Source organism: Zonotrichia albicollis, chromosome 11 (genome assembly GCF_047830755.1).
Source record: "Zonotrichia albicollis isolate bZonAlb1 chromosome 11, bZonAlb1.hap1, whole genome shotgun sequence".
NCBI classification, from domain to species: Eukaryota; Metazoa; Chordata; class Aves; order Passeriformes; family Passerellidae; genus Zonotrichia; species Zonotrichia albicollis.
Genome location: NC_133829.1, coordinates 10,397,216 through 10,424,381, shown reverse-complemented (window position 1 = coordinate 10,424,381; position 27,166 = coordinate 10,397,216). Strand labels below are relative to the sequence as shown.

The window sequence follows — 27,166 nt, the reverse complement described above, 5'->3', positions numbered from 1 at the left end:
TATGCACTCATCTCACCTGTGCCGAGATGTGCTTACACATCCAAGGGCAAGTTTTGCTTGTCAGCAGTTCAAACACCTGTCATGTCCTAAAGCAAAAACTCTTAAAACATACAGACAGTAGAAATCTGCCATGGGGACAGTAAAAGGTTTAACATTCAGGAGGCATCATTCCTTAGTCCTTGTTTTCCTATGAAGTGCCTGTTCTACACCTAGGAGGATTACACTAAGGAGCTAAGAACATGACACAACAGCCAGTTGTCACAGCAGCTCTCTACTGCTTATCTACATAGCATTTGCTATGCCTAGAGCTATCAAAGCATTATTTACATAATACACAGTTTCTATTATTCTCATTAGCATCCAAAAACCCAGGGCTAGATGACTTCTAAACCTGGAGTCTTATTTTCCCAGTGCAACTTAAAACACCAGCATCACTACTGCTATAAACATTGGTCCCATGTTCCTAAGTGTGGACTGAACACCCAACTCAGCTAATTTCAGTTTCCTGTGGTTTTCAGCCTACCCAGAGGCTTTTCATGCATTTTGATACAAGTGATCAAAAAAATTAAGTGAAATTAAAAGAAACATGTTTGCTACGAAAGTGTTATTCACGTGAGTTACTCTTTGGCTACCCCTGTGGTGAAGCTCCTGCTGCTGGCAGTTTCAGGATATCCCTTGCCAATACCAAGGATGGAAAACAGACTCCTGACGTGCAAGGTTTAGACACTCCCTCCATCCTCAGTCTGAAACAAATTCATCACCAGTTAATGCATTTCACTTCAGTATTCAGAACAGAACATGGAACAATTCTGTAGGAACAGGTATGTTTCAGAAAGGGCATATTTTTGTTTCTTTTACCTCTGCACCACTGAAATACTTCCCCAAACTACAGGGCACTTCCTCATGTCCTGGAATAACTACTTTCTTCTCTATCTAGAGGTCAACTCCTAAAGCTGTTACAACTGCAAGAGGAGACAGAGAGGTCACGTTTTCAGCAGCAGCTCTTCAGATCCATCCTGGCCAGGACCACAGCATGCAGGTGAAGGCAGAGATAGCCACCACATCATTCACACTTGCTGTTAAAGGATTATTCTTGCTTTTTGCAGTGTTATGCAGAACACAAAATGCAAAACAGCATTCCTGAGGTAAGTGACAGGAGAGAGAGGAAGTCATCAGTTTACTAAAAGCCCTGAATAGGGATTATGGTTAATGAGTCACTAGTGTGGTTTGGCAGACAGCAACTGCAGAGAGAATGGGGCATTTTTTGTTTTCTTTCCTGTTTTGTTTTTTTTTTTTTTAATGCAATATTTCTACCTTGTAAAGAAAACCTGCAAAACATTAATTGCATCCCTCTGGTTTAAAGTTTTTCTGGAATCAAAGTTATTATAGCTTATTGTAACCATTTCAGCTATCAGCAGCTTTTTAATGATGCATTCACCAAGATGAACTAAAAAGCTGCATCTATCTTAGCATAAGAATCACACACAATTTCTCTACTATTTAATTCTCATTAAGATTGCAAATGGCTTCTTCTAGCTTTTCATGAAAGAGAATCAAAATTTTCTTTTTATTTCTAGATAGAATTAGAAAGTCATGGCCAAATACACTGACAGGCCTAGTATAACACCACACCACCAACATGAACTGCCGGTCATTTGTCAGTGTTAATGTAGGCTACCTGTTTGAAAATAAGCTTAAGAGTCACAACTTGAAAGAATTTTTCTTAAAACTGGTCAGTTACAAGATGTTTCCTTTTACAAAACATCGAATGAATGCTTACTGACAACTTTTCCACACAGTTTCTAATCTGGGAAATCAATACTGATTAAGAGCTAAGATCGTTTTTAAATCAAAAAAGTAACAGACAGCTACAAAAATATTGTTGTGAATTAAATACAAGTATTAAATGTTTAACAGTGCAAAATGTTGAGATGAAGCATATGGAATAATGGCTGCAACCTTTACAACAGTTAGTTTTACTATAGTTTCTAAAAAGTTCCTGAGTTCCTGCTTATTTTTACGGCATGTAGATGGAATCTGTGTGTTCTTTGTTCAAAGAACTGCAGATGGTGGGTTTATGTTGAGTGTTACTTGCGTGCTTATCATTTGTCCATTCCTCCCCATCAGTGCCAGGATCAGCCTGCTCTGAGGTCTCCATTTCTTCCTCCTCACTTTGCTCAGCATTGTCTTCCTCAGCACCACTAAGGGTCTTCCCGAGCTGCAGCGTCTCCATAGTTCTCTGGGTCTCTGAAACCCAAGATTCAATTCTGCTATTAAGCTGAACTTCTACAGAAATTGGTTCGTGGGCATAATCCTCATCATCGTCATCTTCCTCTTCCTCCTCCTCTTCCAGCATTCCTGGCACAAGGGTACTGGTGGTACTGGTCATGGAGGAATTCAGGAGGTCTCGGCAGCTGCCATCCAGGGACCCTGTTTCTGTACTCTGCTGTGAGGCCCATTCCAGGTTGTCATCTGGTTTCACCTCATCTTTGTCACCTGGGGTGGATTTCCCGTGATTCGTTGCTGAGGTAGTGCCAGTTGTAGCCAGAGGTGGTTGTTTATTAAGAGTGGTTTTTTCCATTTGGCCATTGCCAGCCTTTTCTGGTACTGCAGCCTTGCACACAGATTCTCTCTCATTTTCAGAGGTCTCTAGCCCATCAGATGTTTCCACCATATTTCTCCAGTTTGTTTCTACAAATTTTGAAAGAAGTTCAAGTAGGAAACATTAATTCCTTGTACATAAAAATATCTCTCCTGAGCATGCAACAACAGCCTAAATAGCAAAATGAGCTAATATCAATATTATTCTATGCTTTCTAGTAACATTTCTACTAGAAAAAAAAAGAAGGGAAAAGGAGAGACAATAGAAAGAGCTGTGAATAACTTTGGGTTTTTACCATACCCTAAAGCAGACATTACAAAGTTGAAAGTTTGTGCCACTTAGTTTCCTGTGTAAACACCAAATGTAGTACTAGGAATATTCAAAGAGGTTACTCTTTTTATACTCTCAAGTATAAATTAAAAGAAGAAAATTGCCACCATCTTAAGTTATTATTTAATGATTTTTTATAAAACACTTAACTCCTGAAATGAATTTAAGATACCACAAAAAAACTCACTAAAAAAGACAGCATCCTCTTTAATTCACTCTCAGAATCAAAAAAGAAGGCTTTTGACTCTAACAAGTAGTGTCCCTTTTATATTCTTTTTCATCTGGGCTTAAGCAACTGGATAAATGAACTCTCCTTTGCTCACAGCAGAATCACTCACTGCCATCTCAAGTTTAAAAATGTAAGCTACATTAAACATGTCCTATGTTCAGAGACCTCATATTTTAGTTCCTGCTGCCATCAGTTCTTCCTCAGTCATATGATCAAGATATGTTCAATAACAGAACAATTCTGTTCAACAGAACAGTTCAATACAACTGGAGAAGCCACCTACCCTGATCTTAGATACCTACAACACTCCTGAGGATGGAAATTATTGTTTCCTATATTTTTTCAGGGAAAAAATTACTTATGAAATTTACTGAAATCCAGCTGATCTCTTCTTATCCCTGGACACTGTAGAATACTGTAAATTAGGAAGAAGGATTGCATCTTCAGCTACATTTCACAACAAACATCATTTGGCAAACCCCAGCTTCTATTTCCAAAGGTAAGCTTTGAGGGACTTACCATATTCTTTCTCATTGACCTCAGAGATGGGTTCAGAAATAACACTGCAGAAGGAGATAGCACTGGCTGCAGAAGGGTTACGAGAATGGCCCATGTGATGTGGGGCTTTCTTGACGTTCTTCAAGGCCTCTTCTGCCTGTTCCTGCTCCATTGCAGCCACCATGTCCCTGTAGGCTTTCCTGGCCTCTTCAGTCAGGGATACCAGCTTATTAAACAGATCCTAAGTACAAAGGCAGTTTTATCAGTTCTTACTAACAGTTTTCACTTTATGCCTTTCAGTCCAAGGTTTACCACATATCAACCTCAAGATTAGCACCAAATACCTCAACTTGAACTAAGAATTAGTTCCTCTCTGTATTAAATAATAAAAACATCACTCCAGGTTTATGTAACTTTAAGGAGATGTCCATACTTTAGAATACTCGTTTTCTAACATTCTTAAGCCTTCCAGGGAATTTCATATTACAGTTTAAGTCTGTTTAAAATCTACTATGAGATTTGACCAAAGTGTTTTAGCACAGTCTCTCAGTACCATAAAACTGAATTTCAAAGAAAAGACACCATAATATAGATGAGCTCAGGGTTATTATCAAAGGTGTATTAGGTGTGCTCCAATGCCAAACCAATCCTTTACTAGATAATTGTTGACTCCAGCCACTTGTGTGATTGGAATGACTCACCTCAGCCCCTGAGTAGTTGAAGATGCCCACAACACTGACAGGAACCAGCTTGTTCACACAGCGGCCAAGGGCCTTGCGGCCCAGAGCAAACACAAACGGAATTTCTTGTTCCCGTGCCATGGCTATGACATTATAGAGAGCTTCATCCAGTCCACCTTGAAGAAAGCAATTTTAAATAGATATCTAGTCACTTGAAGTCATCATATGGCACTACACAATTCTCTAATCCACTGCAATTAGCCAGCAGAACTTCAATGCACACATCAGCAGCTCCTATGTCCCAGAGGATAACACACAATACAGTTCAAGGGTAGTGAATGAGTAGAGATGAAGGTGATATTCTGTATTCTCTATTAGTCCTGCACACAAACCAGAGTTTCACAGGTAATTTCTTAAGAGAGCTTTGCTATTCTCCTATCTCAGGAAGCCTCTGTTTATACTTCTGTTAGTGGCAAAATGCTTTGGTTGGCTATCTAACAATCACACTCTTCTCAAGGAACCTTCCTAAAAAGCACCGAGAGCCCAGAACTCTCTGCAAGGTGTACTGAACACAGAATGAAGTAACACACAGAATAAATTTCAATTCCACAATACCTATTCTTGAAGTTTTTCACCCTCATGAACAAGTTTCTTCCAGAACAGAACAGAAAGGAATTAGTGCGGAATGGCAATTACCCAGTTGGAGTCTGGAATGTTACATCATGCATAATAACAAATGCTTCTAACCTTGCTAATTAACACATTTAATCAGCACAAGAAAACTGAAAAGAGCCAAGTGCACCACTTGTTTTTATCATTTATACCTTTTGACTGAATTTTTTCACAGTTGGGGGATATGATGACACACTTGATCTTGTTTAGCTTCATGTGTTTTGTAACCTCGCGTAACCCCATGACGAGTCTCCTCCTGGCTTTGGCTCTCGTGGGATCCTTTTGGTAAATCCGCTCCTGGAAGCTGACAAGCTCTTGCAATAGCAGAGTCACACACTCATCTATTTCTTTACTTAGAACTTGGTTACAGTATCTGTCAATTCAAAACAACATTGAGGAGTGTCAGCATTGCTACTTCACAAATGCTAGCATAACCAATGTTTCACCTAGCCTTTTTGCAAATGAAAATAATTTTACTTCCTCAGAACAGTTATTTAGCTTTTACCGAAGTCACTAAAAGGATTTAGAAATCAGACTGCAAACTGTAAGTTAAAAACACATCCATAAAATATTTGTAGTGATATCCCTTACTTCAAGAAGCCAATCAAAAATATTAAAAATACAAACAAATACTGCAATAAGTGCCACAAGAATTTTCCTCTACTTAATTTAGTACATTACAAAGATACATTAATAAAAAAGCCCTAACACATTAAGAGGTACTATTACAGTATTTTAAGCATTCCTAAGTATTCCTTCCTTTCCCATTCAAAGCAGACAGAGCCTTCCTTCAAAAAATATTTTGCAGAGAAGACTCCCAACCTTGCTTGTTTCCTGTGGCAACGAAAGAACATCTCAAGTGAGTGTTTGTTCATCTATACACACGTTTGTGTGCAAACACAAGCAATCCATTTAGGGGGAAAAAATAAAATACTTGCAGAACCTTCTATTTCTGAAAGGGAAGCTTATGTTCATTAAGCTCTTAAGTCTACTAAATCTACCCACACTTGAAACACAAGGGTGACTGAAGTGCAAGCCTTGAATTTATATAAAAAAAGCAAAACTCTTACTCTCTGAATCTCTTGCTGTGAATTTTGGTTATTGCAGAAGATGCCATTGGACTGCCTATTCCAGAACTGGCAGGTGAACCCTGGGACACTGGGGTCATGCAGTATGGAGAATTCTGACTTGCTGGAGAAAGTGAAGTATCACTAGGCATACTCAGACCAGTTTCTGAAAGGCAATTTTTCAACATTACAAAATACAAATACATTTTTAATGTAAAAGAAACAGAACCACACTTCTTGTGTTATCACTCCCTTACTTTCTCCAAACTCCATTTTGGAAACACTAAGCATTATTCTTCCCTCCCCTTCTGGAGGGGTAGGGAAAAGGGGAAAAAAACTGAACAAACATCCACCACTTAGCATGGACTGGATAAATAAGCAGTATTTGAATATTCATTAAAAATATCTTGAGCTTACTTCAGGAACTTGATAAAACAGAAGAAAAAACCTGTTTAAATGTTATTACTTCTCCAAATAATTCCTTACTATTTATATATATAAAATACTCTAACTTATTCCTAAAACATCTGGGATTTTCCCACTCTAGTCAGACAGGTCCATTCAGAAGAAAAAGTTATGAAGCAGCACATGCAGAATCCTGATAGACACCTCCTTCCCCCACTCCCACTGCCCCAAACACATTGAAGACACTGAACATTCACTGAAGCTTCTCAGTTGCTCAGGCCTGCTGCTGCAAACTGACAATTCAGAAATTGCAGCTGATTTACATGTTCAACAAACTGGAAAAATCTATTTACAGTTTGCAACTCCTATATCTGGAAAACTTTCAGTATGTTCATCATCAAAAAGTACTGTTATCAACACAGCATGGTTGACAAGAGCCACATTTTGCTTGCTTATCAAAACTACTATCAACTCTGACATGTGGTGGGAACAGCCACTTGAGATGATAATTAAAATGCTGTATGGAGATCATGTACTGACAGTGTATTGAGCCTTCCACAAGTGAGGGACAGCTAAGAAGAGAAACATATTTTATGTTTCTCTTCTTATGCCAATTGTGGAAATATGAGAATAAGCAGATGAGTATAGCTGAGGGGCAGTGATGGGCATCTAGAGACAGAGACCAACCTTCCTGAGAGGCCAGCTCCTGAGACTGGTCAGCAGTCAGGTTTAGATGAGCCTCTTTCTGTTCATCAGAACCCAGAAGGCTGTGGTCAGCTGATAAACGGCCTTTCTTCTCTTCTCTCTCTTTCAAAATAATCTAGAAACAAAACCAACAGCTGTCAGCACCTGAAAGTTAGATATACCTGTAAATAAAAACACCCCTTTCACTGAACATAACAATGTTAAGCAAATTGTTTTGAGCCCTCCTACTCATGCCAGGTTAGAAATCCTGGAAATCATTTCAAGTTTCCTCTTGGATTACAAAGAGTATTTCACTGCAGCATTTTACAGATGGTATACTCAATACACACTTCTCCATAAATAGTACTTTCAGTAGTTTAAGTACTTTCACAGCTTCCTTTCTGATACATAACATTCACTCATTAACAATTCCTCATCCCCATGCCTGTGAAAGAATACCTAATGCAGGCATACCAATCATCTTTATGAAGCACCTCAATAAAGACAACCCTTTCCATACAAGAAAGGAAAGTGCAAAGGTAAGTAGCCATGGATATACTGGTATTACTACCATTTTTAATAGCAAAAACATAAAAGCCTTGACAACAAAGAGTTTAGAAAACTTTTCTGAACAGGTGAATTCCTCTACCTCAGATCACAGGCCAGTCAGAAAAAGGCCAGCATTTTTAGGGGTCACTTTTTTATATTTTACCTTCTGATCTCCATGTACATACTCTATTCCTTCTGCACATATCTAGCTTATGACTGTGTGACTATAGATATATACAGGTAATTAATATTATTTCTAAGCTTACTCAAAAATTGTGGGTTTGCTTCAAATTCTTTACCCATCTCTATAAAAAGGAGTAAGAAAAACTAAGGTTGCCATACTAAATTACACTACAGACTAGGAATCAGCCACATGAAAAAACTATGGAAGCTTTTCCATGTGTCCTGGTGCCTGTAGTAAAAATAAGAAAACACCCTTGCAATCTGTATTGAGATACATTTTTATTAACTTCAACTGATTATGTGGATATCAAAGTTATGTTCTATGTCTAGATCCAAAGGAGAGAGCATCAATTTAACAGAACTGGAGGCAGAAGCTCATAATTCCCTTGCTCAATGCTCATGGCAAGTAGTCTTCAACTAAGAAAACAACAGAGGTTTTTTAATATTATTTTTGAAGTATGAGTGTGGCTCAAAACACTCTAAGGTTGGCTCATTTTTACCTTTTTAAGTGCTGTAGGGCGTTTCAGTTTTGCAATCTCTCTCTCTTTTCCTCTCTTCACTTTTGGGGCAGTCGAATCCAAAGGATTAAGGCAACCCAGAGAGGGCTGTCCCTTTGTGAAGGACTTTCTGCTGGCAGACTCTTTGGTATGAAAGGGAGCGGCACTGCCAACTAAATACAAGATAGATATTAGTTTCACCAAAAGCCATGTCAGCTTTATTTCAACACTGTTTTCAGAATTTCCACTAATGAATTCTCTAAGTAGATTTTCCTTCCTTGGAAAAAAAGCAGTTCATAATGACAGGAAAATTACATCATCAGATATTGTTGCTTCCAGATGGTTTTAAGCTTTCTTCAACTTAGCCTCATGTTTTAGGAAACTGTGGATTCCAGGAATTATTTTAATAAATGGTAAGGGGTCTCTCTCAAATGACCACATGTAGCTTTATTAGTTAGATGACTATACTAAGATAAATTGCAAATATTTATCCAAACGTTGATTTTCAGTTGTTAAAGACTTGAATAGGTGAGAGGACAAAACAGATGAGAGAGTGCAGCATGTAGTTAAGTGGATCTTTTGCCAGAAAGAATAAAACAAGTGCTGTCTCCAATGGAAATGCCAACAGTTCTTTGCTGAGCTTTGTTTGATATAACCTTGCCAACTTGAATTAATGTTTGAACACTGCTGAAACTCAAAGCAGGTAAAGGAACCAACACACCAGAAAGAAAAGGGTAACTATGTGCATAATGATGGACTCCAGGCTACATACAAGAGTTTAGGAATCAGACTGGCAGGGTTTTAAGTAATTACAAAAATGTCAAGTCTGCATTTGGCAGCTAGTATTAAATAAGCTAATTTAATGTTGTGTTGATACAGACATAGGAGAAAAGCATAATTAAGCCATTGTATACATTCATGATGGAACTATAAGCTAATCTGTGTATGTCTGATCTTATTTTTAAAAGAATAGTAGAACTACACGAAGGTACAGAAAAAGAAATATGGATTCTCAGAAAAGATACCTCCAGAATTAAATAACTAAATAGACTAGGACGACTCAGAGACTGGACAGACATCTAGGGATCAGAAGAGGAAAGAAGGGAATGACTACTCAGTCTTTGTAATACAAAGGCTGTGAAAGCTAGCAAAATTTTGAGTTACAGCACCAAAAAACCCAATACTGACCTCCATCCCAAAAAAACACAGCAGAAAGAAAAGTTTCTCCACACAGGATGTAGTAAGGTTACAATTCATTGCCATTGGACATTATGCATGATAAAAGCATGAGGTAAAAACAATGGACAGCTTAAGAAACAAATTTGATTTGAGTAAGCCTTGAGTCAGGAGACCTTGAACTATAAACAGCAGAAATGGGAAGAATATCCTAGTGTCATATCCCTCCACATCACAGCCAAAGGTATCCCCTCCAAAGAGTATTTTATAACATCTGCAGTAGAGATGTTCCTTTCACATATTCATTTCAGCACTGAATTACTCTCAGGACACAACTGAGTTTTGAACAGCAGATCTTAAAAGCCTCAGCTCTAGATGGATTTTCACCACTGTGTACAGCAGCTCAGAGGATGATAGCACAGGTAATTTATTGAGAAATGCATTAAAAATCATCTTCCCAGGTTTTTATCACGCTTATATTCAACAGGTAAAACTTGACAGAAAGAAAAACATTTAAGATGCTCAGATCAATCACATTCATGTTGGCACAAAATGTTGTCAGGCACATCAGAAATACCTGTGTATGAGAGAGGCCTGGTGTTGGTGATCTGCCGAGCTTTCATTGCTTGCTGCTGCTTTTCAAGAGCTGCTAACATGTCCCCCAAATCCAGCTGAACAGGGGTCTTGCTCTTCTTTCCAGCTGCTTTAGATAAAGCCTCCTACAACAGGAACATCACATGCAATAAATACAAAGAAATGGTGCCTGCAACATTCTTTACAAAGGATTACTGCTATTAGAGATTAAGAGGAGCAACAGATAACTAATCCTCCTCTTGACCAAGTGCTGGGGGTGGGCAGGGTGCTACACACTTGAAGTTTTTTCTGTTCCATGCTTATCTCTGAATACTCTTGAGCTGTTGCAAGTGCTGCAGCCAAGGCCTTCTTCTTCTGACTTTTTGCACGCTTTGGTACAGAGGTTGTAATGGGAATTGGAGTTTGGACTATATTGATTGGAGAATTCTCTGGTAAGTCATCCAACTAGAATTTTAAACAAAATGCAAAAAAGCCACAGTTAAAAGACATTTCTCTACAGACTACCAAATATGAGGCATTTCAGAAATCAAATCACCCAAGGTTTTGATTACCAGTATGACATGCTAATTAATTACAGCTAGATGACACAAGTTAATAAGCAAGTTAATAAAACTTCTTTATATTTCATTTTTGTCTGGGAAAGCTATTCTATTTAGCTCCAACGATGGCTTCAGAAGGTCTTCCAATCTGATTAATAAACAATTTCCCCCTCCCCAAGCTTTCACTTAGGACTTGACTTTCCTGGAAAGCAGCCAAATAGATTAAGCAGTCTATAGGCACAGTTCTGCAACAAAATATTTAAGTAGATCACATACTAAAAAAAAAAAGTACCTTTCCAACAACTGCTTCCACAGCCTTAAAGCAGATTGAAATTAAAAAATCTACAAACTGTAATTATTTTGAAAAACTGACACCATTACTAAATATTTGCAGATATAATAATTTTAAGAGACGTCTGCATGAAAGCATCATGATGCAGCCTGGGACAGTCTGTGATACTGAGTGTCTGTTACATGTATCTTACAATCTCATTAAAAGAGAAAAATCCTGAAGTTGTGGTTTTTTTTTTTTTTTTTTTTTTTTTTTTTTTTTTTTTTTAAGATGGGTTCCCTTCACCACTTATTTTAACTGGTACTTCCTTAGCATCCAAGGCTGGTAACACAAACACCCCAAGATCATCACAATTACTGCAATTGTAAGTCTTGTAGCAGAGATTCCTAAAAAATTACACAAACTGAATAGTCTCAAAACACAATGCTTTGCAAAAGAAAATAAATACTTACAACTTTGGGTGAAATCTTCTGTTGGATGCTACTACTTTTGCTGCTGCCATTGTCACTATTTAGCTCTGGAAACTCATCTTCATCCTAAACAATACAGAAGTTAAGAATAAAAAGGATGGAACCAAAGTCACCTGAGAAGCATCAACTGAAACTGCTTAAAGTAGGAAAACAAATTGAATCCCTAAGTCCCACATAAACTAGAAGGAATTATGTGACATTAATAGAAAATAATGCAAAATTAAGAAAGCATTCGTGTATCCAAATAGTACTTTTAATGAAAAATTTTCTTTTTTTTACACTGGAGTAAAAAATCCTATTACAATCAGAGAGGATAAGCCAGCAAACACACCAATTTCTATTCACAAGTGAACAGAAAAAGTTAATTGAAGGCTGCTTATTTAATTTGTCAACCACAGTGTTCTCTATTACTGCACTTTCCACAACACCCAAATCCAAGTCTCTTTGTGTACACACTGCAAGGATCATCTAATAAATCCGTGACCTTGACTGTACACCTCTTGGAGCCAGATGTTTTGTAAGTTCCCATTGAGAACATCACTTATTCCACACACAACAGGCATTGCTACTATGTGAAAGGGTTTTCATACACCAGTACCTCAAAATACAGAGGTTCAGGGCTCTGCTCTGCCCTGCTCCCCTGGCTCGTAGCTGAAGGTTTTTCGTGTCGTTTCTGCAAACTCTGCATTCTTTCTGAAGATGTGCTGTGGTCTCTGCATCTGAAACCAGACTGAAAAACAAACTGTGATTGGCATCTTGTAATTTCAATATTTCAAGTTATGTATGTGCATGCACATAAAGCTGTCTCATCCATGCTAATCAGCAACTAGGTACAGTTTCTAGAGGATAAATTGTGCTTTGGTGTTGGGGATTTTCTTTTGTGGGGCTTTCTGGTGTGGTTTTTTGGTTGTCTTTTTCTTTAAAGCCTGCACAGAAGTTCTATAGAGAGTACCACATTATTCCTGCCCCTCAAGACAGTTAATCTTCAGGTTTGTAACTTAAATAAAAAGGTTTCTTTTGGCCAAATATGAAAAAATTCAGGAGCTGCTGGTGACTAACAGCCATGAACCCTGAGGAACTGTCTGTAACCATGATCACTCCAAAGAACTTCCTCCCACTACATAATCATTCTGCATGCAGTTACTGCCTTTTCAACACATTTTTTATGACAATGCCCATGCACACAATTCTCTAAAGGCCAGAGACAGCAGCATAGTGGTATAACCATTCTTCTGTTTATTATGTGACAGGTTGGTGGGAACCTATGTGCAAGTGGTTGGCAAAAACCAGTGGATGAATTGAATTTCACCTTTATACTTACCTGTTTCTCCAGAAAATTTCCTACAGACCTCATACCAATTTAGTTTCAACAGAAAATAGTTTCTAGGACAATTCTGCCTTGAGGTACAGTGAATTTGGCTGAGGCAGCCTCATTTAAAACTTTTTGTGCCAGCTTTGTTTTTAAATATCTAAAAGAGCTGCCAGATTTAGAGCCTAAACGGTGACTGGATGAAAGAAAGTCTGGTTCTTCCTGCTCTCCCAATGCCACAAACTAACAATAGTGGCTTCCAAAGCCTCTGATTTGACAGCAGGTTATAAAAAGATTCAGAACTGCTACACTGCCAGATACAAGCATCCACAAACTTCTTTCTATAATAAACCCACAGTTACCAAACAGGAAGATTCAAGACAATTTAAGAATTCCATCTAAAAACCTAAACAGGCCAAGCTGGCTCACATATGTTTGCACAAACAGGCATGTTTATACAAAGCTCCCACTTGGAGCTCAGATTTCTTGTCTGCAATAACAGAATTCAAGCAAAACCTATGTTCAAACACAGACAAATGTTTCAGCTTTCTTCATACCCGTCTGGATCACCTGTCCCAGCAAAGTCTCTCAAAATTAGGAAGAGAACCTTCCCCATTCTCCTCACATACCAATAAGAGAAATCCTCTGCCAGCTGAAGGAAGTCTCACAGAAAGATATTCAAGCTTCAGAATAAAATAATTTTAAGCCATTAAGAAATAATAAAAAATGTTTTAAAAATGGTATGCTAATGTAAATTTTAAAAAGTTTTGAAGACAACAGGAGTGAGAACACAGGATTCTAGTTCACCAACACATCAGAATCTTTCTTTAGAAAGTTTGAGAATTTCTTTTTCTGAGGTGTGAATGGGTCAAAAACTGAACCAACTTTTCCACATCCACACTATCGTCATTTCACAGGTTGCTTTATATATCCAATGTTCTTCCTAGGCAGATACAGATAAAGCACAGGCTATAGGCAGAGAACTGTCAAGGACATTAAATTTTATAGATCTATATATATGATATAGAGTTAACTTACAAAACAGACCAGTTAGAAATGTGCAAATGAACAAATGTGCAACTGGACTTTAACTTCTATACTGTTTTCATTACATAGTTTCAGAATGTTAATTTTATAATTCCCTCCGAATTCCTTATTTCTCCATATTTTAAAAAGCCCCAAATACTTCAGTTGAGAACCACTGGCAGCATACCTGTGGATTATTTCTTTGCTCAGCTTGTCTTCCACCTCTAGAAAAGGTTGGAGTTTTTTCAATCCAAGGTTTTTTTTGAGTTGCTTGGGAATTTACATTAGTCCAGCCTATACCAGCTGAAAGAGAAGTGCCATCTATGAAAAACTGAATTAGTACCCAGAATATATCATAATGATTCATATGCCACCAGAGCCAGGAACACAGTCCTGATACAAATAAAGTGCTTGGAGAAAGTCTAATTCTCCTGTGACAACGCTGACTTCCGCAGCTATTCTCAGATGCTGGCAGTTACCTTTGTGGAACATTCAAGCTGCCAAGAATTGATCCCCACAAAGCAGTGAGAAATGAACCTGAGATTTCCTATCCATATCTATTTCTGTTCAGTCATAAATAGCAGTCCCTGGTATCACCTACTATTTCCAGGCTAATCAAACTATTTGTTCATGGTATATGTAAAGCTTCTAAAAAGTATCAGTGCTTCTGAAATAAGAGAGTAAGAACTCCCTGGCTCTGTTACTATCCAGGTATGTAGTCACTCCCTGGCTCTGTTACTACCCACTACCGCAGCCCCTGAGGACAAGCTAAACAGAAGCACAGCTTTGTCTGAATGCTGCCACTGGAGTCTCTAGCTCTTTTTTAAACCCATTAAAGAAAGGCAGCTGTTAATAAATTATTAGTGATAGCTATATACTTGTTCATTCAGCAAGTAACAGGTGTCTTAGTGGAGGTGGTTGGAAATCACAGTAAAGATGCATCCTCAGAAGTATCTGATCAGTTAGAGCAGCATGCTCAAGTAGATCAAGAGGTATGGAAAGCAAAAATACGAATGCAACCCAGCCAAATTTTAAAAAGCTCACCAGTCAAGGCAATGCTTACTTGTATTTATCGATGGTTCTACAACCTGAAAAGGAAAAAAACCAATTATTTTTAGTAATTTTCATTAGTCTGTAGGCTACAAATATAGTTAAGTTACTCAGTTATGTTTACATACATTCATTGCACATGAATCTGTGTTTCTTGAAGCCATAGCTGCAGCCTGGTTATTGCCATGCTTGGGACTGCAGTAGCCACTGTCACTGTCAATGTCTGCCTCACTTGCTCCCTGCTCACTGGAGGACTCTGCAGCAGGGTGAGAGGTTCTCCTGCGCCTGCCTTTTGACTTCCAAAGCATCGTGGAGGCACTCTCAGAAAGTGACTTATTGGCTATATCAGAAGGAAAGTCTTCAAGAAACAATAAAATAAAAATAATTGTATAGGAATTCATATGAGACATGAAAAAGCTACACATCATAAAAACAAATAAAGAGTCAGTCTTTGCATTAAACCAGCAGTGAATTCAAATTACATCTAGGTCCCACTGTTATTGATAACAAACTCCTTCAAGAGTTGGCAAAGTCTCTGCAGGAGTACCATGTCACTGCAACATATAAGGTGACATACTGAGAAGGTATCTGCAACCATCAGCACCTTTTCTTCATTATCCTTTTGAACTGCAAAGACTTCTCTTAAAAGCTGCATCTGAATCAGGTCCACCCTCTTTTAGAAAAGATGACAACTGACACGTAGTTCTAGTTATTTCATACACCCAGAACTTAAAAATAAAATTACCTGTTTGCTGTGATGCATCAACCAACAAAACAATCTTTGATCTGTTCTCAGGACCTGATGAACTGGTCTCCTTCTGAGTGGCAACATTTTTCACTGGAGGACGTTTACTTTTTATGTGCATCTGTAGCTGCTGCTGCTGCTTTCAAACATTGCCACAAACACAAAAAAAAAAGTTGATTAAAAATGAGATATGTGCTTCCTTTGCAAAGACATTTTCTTTTTATACACTTCTACTTATCCTATTCAAAAGCAGACTTACTTTTTGAATGACTGGTCCCCTGTTAGTGCTTCTGCTCCGCTGAGTGGACAATGGAAAGACCTGGCCTGAGGGGCTGGGACGCTCAGGGCACTCTGCAGTAACTGTACCCACAGCACTTGCTGCTTGAAAGGGTGCAGGATAGGGCGTAGGGAAAGGATGATAGAAACCCATGACCTGAGCACATGGTGCTGGCATCAGCTGGTAGTAAGTATACTCTGTAGAAACAGGCGGCTGTGCAGATATTATAGGATAAGCAAGGTATGGTCCTGCAGGATTTGGGCTGGGTTGTTGCCATCTGATGTCATTGTTATATAATGGAAACTGCCTATTAAAAAAAAAAGACAAAAACAAAAAGAAAATTCAGGCCTTATTCAAAAATAACAGCTTATTATAATAAGTTCCTAAACTCAACATATTCTTCACTAATTATGTGAAGAAAACTGGATACAGTTACACATAATACTGAATCACGTACATAGTACCACACCATGTTTCACCATGGCAGGACCCAAAGCTTTGCTTCATTCAGAGAATCAGACAAAAAAAACATCCTGACTGCCCTAGATGATCCAAGAGCACAGCAGGTAACTTTGGGAGGGATTTGTACCAGACCTTCATAGCCAAGAAAAAGAAAAGGCAACAAAGAATATGATAAGAGAAAAGCAAAGGGAAGAATATAGGTAAAAGACTGAAGGCAGAGAAACTTCCTCCTCATACATGAAGGGTTAAATGTGGTGAACAAAAACCTTAATAGACAGCCCACAATCACTGACTCCTCTCAAGCCTGCAAGTTCAAACCCATTTAAAACCAGATCATCTTCCACAAAGATCACAACCACTTCTTACCTGTTGGATTGATTTTCCTGTACAAATGGATAGCAAGTGATCAGGTAGCTAGGGATTGGAGTTGGTTCCATGCCATTAATTCCTCCACTGTCGTTAGGAAGTGCCATTGGGATCATTAGTGTTTCTGGACCCTTCTTCTGAGGAATAAATGGTTCTACTTCAGCTGACAGCTTGACATTCTTAAGAGAAAAGAAACAATGTCTTCATTAACTACAATCATAAATTGCTTGGGAAAATTTAGATTCATAAAGTTGTACGCAAAGAACCATGAACAGCAGGCAAACGGATGACAAGGCTACAGGATTTCTGCAGCAAACCAAGAGAGGTGGAAAACAGTTGGCAAGAGCTTATTGCATCCTTCCCATCAATGCAGGGTGTAATACAGATCACTAACATTTAGCATTTGTGTTAACCTTTACAACTGCAATGCGAGCACTAATTAATTTAAAAGGGACTGAAGCCCAGATCCTGCAGAGGATCTATGAGTCGGAGCACAGAACGAAACCAAATTAGCACTGTATGTGGAGCACAGTTGTGTAGGCTTTCAGAAGTGAAACCAACATATGGAAGATATAGTAATGCTGGCCTGCTCTACAAAACTGACCATGTTTCCAGGCAATTATAAAAAAGACTTTTCAGCACTAAACCATAGTTTAACTGCTAAGAGATGATGCACCACAGAAGAACCCTCCCCACACACTCTAGCTGCACAACTTGGATGCATTTTAAAGTGTTAAGATTATGATTAAAGGTTTTAAACTGTGCTTTCAAAGAAAAGGACCTCCCTCAATCCTAAAGGTATCCTTAGTTTAAGATAGTTTCGCTCACATTTTTGGTTTTGTACAACATAGCTTCTTACACTCAAACAATGAAAAATGTTGTAGTCAATAAAACAACTGCAGAACCAAAGACTCCTTAAATTCTACATTCCACTACAACTTACATTCAGATGAAAATAATCTCTTTTTTGTACAAATATTTCAGCCTAATTACATGTGTCTCAGATTACTACCTCATGGAGTACCAAATACTAAGAAGATTTATTCTAAAGCAGAGAAGAGCTCCAAACATTTTTCCTTCCATATGCCTATAAAATAATCTCAAAGGTAACACATAACCTATATGAGTACATGCTCTCATAGTAGAAAGATGAAATCCTAAATGTTTGCTGAGGACAATCTTCTATCCTTGGTACTGCCTCCAGAACACCCGTGAGCTGAAACAGTTAAATGGGAGCTCTGGAAGGATCATAGCAAGCAGTCCCACACCTACCACACACTTCTCACTCCGTGCCTTTGCTCTGTGTCACATCCACAATCCATCCTGAGACAGCCTTCCCACCCAATACCTGAATCTCCAACTCCCCAAAACTGCTACTTAAATAAGATCCCATATTGGTTAGCATGGGAGTGGAAGAGGTAGGAAGGGCAAGTTCAAAAGTTTTTTGAAAATACAGTTGTCCTGATGAAAAATATCTTTTAAACTGACCAGATAAACTTTCCTGCCAAGAACAGTGTATTTTAATTACTGTTCTGAAAATGCTTATGGCTATAGTATGGACATACATATATAAATATAGATGGAATATAACATATGAAAGGATGTCACATCCCTAGAAGTGTTAAGGCCAGCCTGGATGGGGCTTTGAGCAACCTGGTACAGTGGAAGGTGTCCCTGTCCATGGCAGGGGTTTGGAACCAAACCATTTTTAAGGTCTGTCCCAGTGTAAGGCAGTCTGATTCTATAAGCACAGATGCAGGAGTATCACTCCTGCTGTACAACAAGATCTGCATTACAGCAGAACAATTACCTTATATCAATTAAATGCATTTCTTTATCATTAGTAGAGGGTGAACATTCCTTTCTTCTACAGTAACTCTTCTATTTCCTGAAGTTCCACTCAGAGCAAAGGCTGTGGGGCAGCTGCAGCAGCAGCACCGAACTTGTGCAACACAAATCAAACCCAGCTCTACCCAGAGCTTCCTCTCTGGCCTCGGGCACATCCCTCAGCTGCCTCGTGACTCCCCTACCCCTCTGCAGAGCTCCAAGGCATTCTCCTCCACACAAGAGAAAAACTTCTCACAATTTTTTTTAAAGTGTTTATGTACAGTGAACAAATAATAAGTATCAGAAATGCCAACACTGAAATCCCTCCCTGAACTTAAGAAGGTTTTTTCCATGCTATTTCAAGACTGTGAGGCAAAAATATTTGCTTAAGAATAAATTCACTTAAGGGCTGGCCTATAACACTAGATCAGAGATAATGTGAATTGGAAGAGACCCACAAGGGTCATTGAGCCCAGCTCTGTAAGGAATGGCCCATTGGGGACTGAACCCACAACCTCAGTGCCATTAGCACCTGCTCTAATCCATGAGCAACCAAAACGTAAAAGGAACACACCGAGGGCGCTTCATCCCAGGACACACAGGAGTAAAACTGGCATGAGTGTTTTATAAACGTGGCATTCCTAAGGAAACACTGAAAACTGCCAAACAACTATTCCTAACCTGCTGGTCACTATCCTACCACAACATGCCAACTGAACTTTAGCCAAGATACTAAAAATAAACTAGTACTGGCTCAGAAAAGAGTCAAAACATTCTATTTGTCATTCATACTGGGACCAGATTTCCTGTTTTAAGGATCTCTCCTATGTGGCTGTCTGCTCTTTCCCTTATTTGGGAGATTAAAATGAAAACACAAAAATCATTCTTTATTGACAAATCTCTTGCAGAATGGTCTCATGACAGTGATTTATGTGATATTGTGCTATATCATCACTCTTTATTAGGATTGTGTCTTTCACATCAGATATTAGAAACAGAGCTGTAGCTGATCCAAGCAGGGAGCGAGTGATTCCCACCTGTGAGGCTGCCATAGCAAAATATTTCTTGTCAATTCTCAAAGATAATCCCTACCTTACTTTTACATCCAAAGTGGATTCAATTAAATTTGACTTATTTAAATCTGTCCAGCAAAAAAAAGGTATGGTGGAGTTTCTTGGGTTTTGTTTATTTTAAATGTATTAAAAACCTCCAGAAGACTCAACACTCTTATAATGTAATTTCATAATTTTAGGAAAATAATGCACGTTTTTCTGCTTGATTTTATCAGGTTCAAACATTTCAGAGATGCCCAGACTAGAAAGACAACTCTAATTCTTCCTTTCCTGTTGTCAGTCCCTTATACAGGTTATGATTACTACTGCTATGACAGAGCAATTACTTGATATATTTAATTATCATTTTCTGTACAGCTCAAAACAAGTTTAGCTTACCTGTAATGATAAAATAAAGATACAGCAGATCTTGTAATCATAAACACATCTGGGTGCATTAGAAAGTTAAATCCTTTTTTTGCCTACAGAACTTGGGGAGTGTCTGTTACTTAAAGGAATCAGAACTGTGTTCCACACACCCCTCACATGCATTTACACCTCACACACTTCTCTTGCGCAGCTCAGTCTGCACCTACAGGTTTGGTTGGTTTATGGCAGTTGGGGTTTTTTTAATCCTTTCAAGAAACTTGTTTTGGCAAAGGATTTAGGGCAAACTTCTGCTTTCAGATTTTGCATTTTGTTCTGTAATGCACACACACATATATATGCCAACTCATCAAAAGAGCAATTGAAAACTCAGAAACCTCAGTACAGGTGTTTCAAAATCATTCTGCAAGCATAATACATCCAATTCTCACATCATTTATACATTTATAACAGGGCCCCATTTTCACTTTGGGGTAGAAAACAGGAAGGCAGCTCAAGTGTATTACCGACTAAACTAAATTAACTTCAACATATTGCTTCCTTAGAGCATTCTACCAGGCTTTCAAAAATACTTCAAGAGTTCCGTGTTTACAGGCTGTGTGCTCAGACGAGGGCAGTAAATTTACCGACCTTGAAGCAAAACGAGGAACAAATGTACTAAGTCAGGTCAGACTGCTAACCAAACCCAAACATCAACAGAATCAGCTCTGCAGGGTGATTCTCCAGACATCTCAGCACATTTCACAGATGGCCAGTGGGTTCACTGGACAAGGGAGGGAAACAAAAAAGACACGCTAAGTAATTTGTCCAAAGCTATCTTAGCAGATCTTTTCAGGACCATAGATTTCTCAGCTAGGAGGAAATGTTGGTGAGGACAGACAGCAAAGTACCTCCTCTTTTTGATAAATGGCCTTCTTCCTTCATAGTGGAAGGAGAAAAATTGAAACAATAAAAAAAAAAAAAGCCATCAATCAATTTAGTCTCAAGTAAAGGTGCTGCCAATTTCTCATTGCACTGGACAAACAGAAGGTGTCTCCTACTGAAACTTGTAATTTCTTCTAACAGGAAAGGCTCCTTTGGTGAGCTACAGAAACAACAATGCCAAAGAAGCAGTTTGGCGGTGGGTTTGGTTTTTTAAATACTGATTTGCTTAAGACTGAGGGGAAAATGCAACCAATAACAAATGAAGTAAACTCCAGAACACAAGACAAGCTCCTTTTTGTTTCAGAAGCAAACAAGAAAATGCATAAAACAAAGTGCATGCAAATATACGTGAACACAATTCCTCAGAGATTTCACCCACACAGTACAAGGGAGTGCCAAGTGCACACGAACAGCACAGACAGGATCATGCCACTGGTTCCCAACCACAGACAAGAAAGATCTGTCAAACACAAAAAGATTTGGGAAAAGGCTGCTCACTTTCCCTAGTCCTTACAACAGAGCACTTGTGATACAAGCTTATGCTTTAATTGCTCTCACAGTATTGAGATTTATTCTAGTCTGCATCCTCTGAAACAAATTAGTGCCTTGCCACTGCCATCAGCAAATGCAAGGTGGTTTGATCACGCCATCTAAAAGCAAACACTGAAAACACTGCAAGACCAAACTTATTTTTGACTGCAACTTTTTCATGTTTGTTCAACCTTTCACATCACAAAACCAAACAAAGCTTTATTGAAATCAACCTTTGATAACCAAACTCAATTCTAAACATAAATTTAAGTCATGCTGAAACATCAGATTTTCACTGCCTATTAATGGAAACACATCCCTTCAAAAGAAACCAAGATTGAGACAGAGGCCTCTTTTGTAGATACCCCTAGTTTCAATTTACAAAACGTTTGCAGCAGCTCATTACATATTTCAGTCCAACAATTACAAGTCTTTCAAGACAGCACATATACTGAAGAGCTCCTTTGTTTCCTATATAAAAGCTACTGTAGTCATCAACAGCTGCAAAGACAGAAGATGACACAAGCAGGAACAGACTGGTAAACTTTGTCCTATAGTTATAGCACTGTACATTTAATCTTAGAAAAGTTTTTGTTCATTGTAGCCTAATATCATTCAGCATTTTCCATTAAATAGGATCTCTGTCATCCAGCTCTCAGAGGAGAATGATTAGATATCAATCTCACCATTTACAGGGTGAGAAAATAGACACAGATGCCACATCTCAGAGGGCTATAATAAAATCAGCTGGTTTACTGTCTCAAAGTCTGGAAACAAGAAGTCTCATCCCAAAGTAAAATAAAAGCAGAGCTCAAACTTTTGGGATTTTTTTTTAAGAAAAACAATCCTGCTTCTGAATTCTGGATTTCATCATTTAAACGCCATGTTAGTAGCAAGGCAAGTCACAGTTCATCTATTTTAAGATAAACTTTGCAAATATGGAAGTCATTGTTTCTATAATTAGTTGCTTCTAAGTGGCAGATACCTCGGGAATGGTAAATATGCAGTCCAACTGGAAACACCAGCAGCAGGCCATTTAACAAAGCACAAAATTTAATCTTCCCTATTTACATTTAACATAGTCATTTCAACAGAGCACTTAAAGCAAATACACTATGAAGTGACTCCTTCCCTTTTCCCTCAGCTCATAAAAAGGGAATTGTGCATAACTCTCTTCCCTTTCACAGGATTAAGTATCATGTTCAGAGCATAACAAAGCTAAATATTTAACATTTTAACCTATATATAGGAAACAAGCAAGTGGCACAACATGACAAGCTTGCATGTTTAAACTCAAAGCCAGACTATTCTAAGAAAAAAGAGGGGGAAACTAAAATTTAAAACTCACACAAAGCTTGTCCAAAGACACAAAAAAGCTACCAAAATGATCCTCCTCACTTGCCTACTTTACAGCATTTAATAGTACAAACTTCTAAACTCATACTATCCAAATGAAGTAGCAATATTTGAGTGCTTTGTAGATAGTGTACTAAAAGGATTAATCCAACCCCTTTATGCAAATCAGTCTCCTGATCTCCACAAACGAGTCAATGACAAATAATTTTGTACTCAAACAGTTAAGATAATCACAGAATCACATCAGTAACACTTAAATTCACCAAAGAACATATTCTAAAATAAGACAACACAAAACTCACAAAATCCAAAACTATTTGGCACTTTCAAGATTCAAAAGAAAGCAACCTACAGGAAACCAGGCATTTTCCAGTTTTCCTCAGCTGAAAAATCTGCCATGGGTAAGAAACACTGAAGGAAACTGGACAGGATAAAAGAGCACAAAAGCTGATCTAGATCTACTTCTATGACAATCATTATCAAGCCACCTGTTGAGTGGTCATGGATAGCAGAGGTAAGCAGAACAGGCTGTCTTTAAGCAATACTAAAACAAAACACAGGTCACTGATTTTGCAACTTCACCTGATTTCTCAACTGTACTAAAGGAACCAAATGTCTTAATCACAGAGCAAGACAAAAGTATAAGACTGAGAAAAATCAAAGCACAGCAGTACCTTTGAAATGGGAAGTTGTTTCTCTTTAGTTTTCTGTCATATTCTGCTTAAACAGAAAGCATCATTTGGTGAGTTCTCTCTTGTAGGAAAACAACCTACACTTAACTGCTGAAATCATACACTTGAAATCCATACACTTTTTTTCCATAAACGTGAAATCCATACACTTTTTAATGGGAAAATTTTTTTCTGGTGTAGACAGAAGTAAACTTACACACCCACTACAAAAATTACAACTACTCTTATCATAAAATAATTGTGTTTAAGCAGCTTTACTCAATTTTCATTTATGTCAGCTGCCAAAATATCACTGAGCATATTAAAACAAGTAATATTAAAAATTAGGTAACAGAAGCCTTAAAGGCAATTCAAAAGCAACATATTTTTTATCAATTAGGGGTCCAAATGATCTTTCAACCAGAAATCTCATACTGATTCACTAAGCCAACACCACAAAACTCTGTTTACCCATCAAAAGCATTTGTGATCTTCCCTTACTCTTGAAATACTATGCTAACACAGCACAATAGTTGTAGCTGCTCATACTCCAATTCCACAGCAGTTACTCCTATAAGCACCTACAGTCACTATACTGTGCCTGAGAGAGCAATCTGAGAGAAAGGAAGGAGAGAATCAGTACTGCTAACACACATTTGGAGGCTTTAATGCTCATTTATCAGATGTCATGCAGTACAGGCACAGAAAGGAGCCCAAATAAAGAAAAAATGAAATGGCTCCCAAAACTGATGCAACCTGACCAAACACTTACATTGGTAACAAATGATTACATTCAATTCTTACAGCACAAAAGGGTCAAACCCAAAGCACATAGGAGTCTCCTAATCAAGATGCTGCTGTACAATGAGCAGACAAAAGTACCAAGATTGTTGAATCATTTTAGAAACTAATCAGGTATTCATTATTTGTCTGCCCCTTACTAGGGGATAAGGAACCAACAGGACCTGATATGCTGCAAACATAATAAACAAGATGATTCCTGCTTCAGAGCTTAACTACACCTTCAAGTTGAAATACTGCACTTAGTTAAGACAATCACTCCAAGCCAACACTTCATACTGTAAATAACATAACTCTCTGTTTTCATGAACTATTTGACAGATGAAAAGAGAGTGGTTTGATAAGGACACGCGTGTGAACCTCCAGTACTGAAGAGCTCAAGCAACAAGGAATAAATATTTCACAAGTGTACTGCAGTACTAATTGCAGATGAAACAAAGGGAAAAAAACCCACCACACCAAAATCCAAGATTTTAAAGCAAAAACTACTACAGATTGGGCTAATGTAAATTTTACAGAATAAGATCAGGTTTTATATATGAGACCAAATAAAAAGCCTTAAAAAATTAAAATGATTACCACACCAAAAAGCCCAGGAAGAAAGCCACAGTGGGAGCCACACTGTAATAACACACACTGTTCACAAACTTCCTTAGCTATATGTACAGAATGAAAAGCAGTGTATCTTTACAGAGTACATTATTAGTCATTATCTACTTTGCTACAGGAACCTGTGTTATTTTATTCCTTAACCCTACTATTAGAACCCCTGGAGACACCAAAGCTGAAAACTAGGAAACAAAGACCTGTAAATCACCAATTTTCAACACACTCGGCTGAAACAGAAGCTTAGAAGTAATATCGGGCTCTAGCAGATGACATCATTTATTTCAGATACATCTTTTAGAACTACCTCCTGATGATGAAATGTTTTATTGCACATATGCAACAAATTATACAAATTCTTAAGTCCCTGCTTCTGTTTCTTCATACCTACACTAATAAAAGCTCATAAAAGCAATGCAAACTGATTACCTCACAAAGCCAAGTTTAATACGGAAGAAAAAAATACAGCGACCTGTAGAATTAGTGAACTACACCCACTCAGCGATGAGACCATCAGCTGTGTCCTATCACTGAAAACTTCAACCCAACCGTGACATTTACAGCAATCAACAAGAGTGACACCTCGATTGTGCTGCTAAGCTCTCAAAGAAACCTGTTCCTTTCTCCAGAAACCAAGTCTCTCCTACCGACCAGCCAGGCTTAGCCGAAATGTCACTAACTGCGATACTTCCCTAAGCTTGAAACAAAGCCTGAAGGAGCAGGGGGGCGAAGAACAGACCCGAGTTTTGAATTCCCTTGGAATTCCCAGGGCAGCCGCTCGCGGGTTCCCGGCTCCCCCGGACAGCCGGGCCGGGCGCGGCCTGACGCCTCCCGCGCAGGGAGGGGACGGCGGCGGCGGGCACACACCGAGCTCCGGCTTGCAGCCCGCAGAACGCCCTGTCGGCACCTCCCGAGGGCCGCTCTCGGCCGGCGCGGGGCGGCGGCTCCTCAGGGCCGGTCCCGGTGCCCTCACGCGCGGTCCCGGCGCCCCCCGCCCCGCAGGCCGCGAGCCGCGCCCCGCCCTGCCCGCCGCTCGGCCGCTGCCGGGGCCCTGCCGGGGCTGACACGGCCGGGCCCGCTCCGCTCCCCGCCCTCACCGCCGCCCCTCCCGCCGCGGCCGCTCGCGGTCCCTTCGTACCTTGTCCGCTTTGTCCATGGCTCCAGCTGCGCCGGGCGGCGGCTCTAATGAGGGCGGCGGAGGGCCCGGGCCGCCTCCCCCATGGCGCTGCTTCCCCCGCCGCGCTCCGCACACGCCCGGAGCGGCGCCGGCCCCGCTCGCGGTTATCACGGGAACCGGGACCGGCTACGCCACGGCCGGGGCGGGACGGACGGCGGGGAGGGACCAGCTGAGACGGAAGCCGGGCGGGCTCAGGCCGGGAACGCCTTCGCTCCCGCCACGGCGGGCGTTCCCCTCCCGCGTTCCGCTGCCCGAAAACAAGCGAGGCCGTGACAGCAGCGTGGGAGAAAGCCGCGGCAATGAGCGCGGAGAGCGCTGTTCCCCCCGCCCGGGGCCGCTTCGCCTGCGGCCAGCGAGGGCGGCAGGTGCGCGGCGGGCCCGTCTGCTCGCGGGCGGCGCCGGGGGAGGCTCTGGCCGACGGTGTCCTTGAAATTATCTGGAACGCCGAGAGAAAAAAAAAAAAAAACCAAAAAACCCTGTGATTTATTTAGAGACAGAAATCTAAAAATGTCCCAGCAGCGTCTGGAGCGCAGGGCTGGGCTGTGAAGCGGGTCCCGTGTGTGCAGGGACTGGGGCGGCAGCAGAGCGGGGGGATTCTGAGACGTGAGGCTTGTGTGACGTTCCTTTATTTTGCTGCCCGGCTTTTACATGTGGTGAATGATGAGTAACGCCAGCGAAATCCGTGAGACCGTGTTCACCCGAGCCTGGAGAATGGGAAACGCATGTAGGAGCCTGTGCTGCGCATGATCCCATAACAACACACGATCCCGTAGTGTGTTCTGCAGGGGATGTCCCCGCATTTCATTACGCTAATAGGTCTGCTGCCTTGGGTTTAGTGGAAATGAGGCATGATTTATTTACAACTTGGTTGATTCATGGCAAGGGGAAGAAAAAGCAGAAATAGACAAGTACCTTTGTAAAAGAAATACAGAAAGGATATCCCAGATCAGACTCTTGAGCGCTTCCGGGTGAAATACATTATAAAAAGTATTACCTATTAATACATGAGTCAGGTTCCTGCTTGATATTCTTTTGAGGAATAAATGGCTTGCTTTTTAAAGAAGCAAGAATGCCTGTATCTGAATTTGACAGCAGAAGAAGCTATCAAGAACGTCTTGACAGACCAATCTTG

The 27,166-nt window shown here is 39.7% G+C and overlaps 1 protein-coding gene across 2 annotated transcripts; it reads right to left on the bottom strand.

The window, feature by feature from the left end:
- Window positions 1–1,246: 1,246 nt before the first annotated feature.
- SECISBP2L (SECIS binding protein 2 like) lies at window positions 1,247–26,345 on the bottom strand. 2 transcript variants are annotated; one of them, XM_074549303.1, is made up of 18 exons: window positions 25,996–26,345; window positions 16,703–16,881; window positions 15,857–16,181; window positions 15,598–15,736; window positions 14,981–15,210; window positions 14,866–14,890; window positions 13,990–14,105; window positions 12,066–12,197; window positions 11,450–11,533; window positions 10,443–10,610; window positions 10,150–10,291; window positions 8,400–8,569; window positions 7,171–7,303; window positions 6,082–6,244; window positions 5,164–5,384; window positions 4,361–4,515; window positions 3,681–3,900; window positions 1,247–2,691 (listed from the first exon to the last, which is right to left on the bottom strand). In XM_074549303.1, exons 1-18 carry the CDS (start codon window positions 26,011–26,013, stop codon window positions 2,018–2,020), a joined length of 3,294 nt encoding a protein of 1,097 aa, XP_074405404.1. In that variant the 5' UTR covers window positions 26,014–26,345; the 3' UTR covers window positions 1,247–2,017. The 2 variants fall into 2 exon arrangements, with proteins under 2 accessions (XP_074405404.1, XP_074405405.1); XM_074549304.1 differs by having other exon boundaries at window positions 15,598–15,733; window positions 25,996–26,303.
- Between the last annotated feature and the right edge of the window lie 821 nt (window positions 26,346–27,166).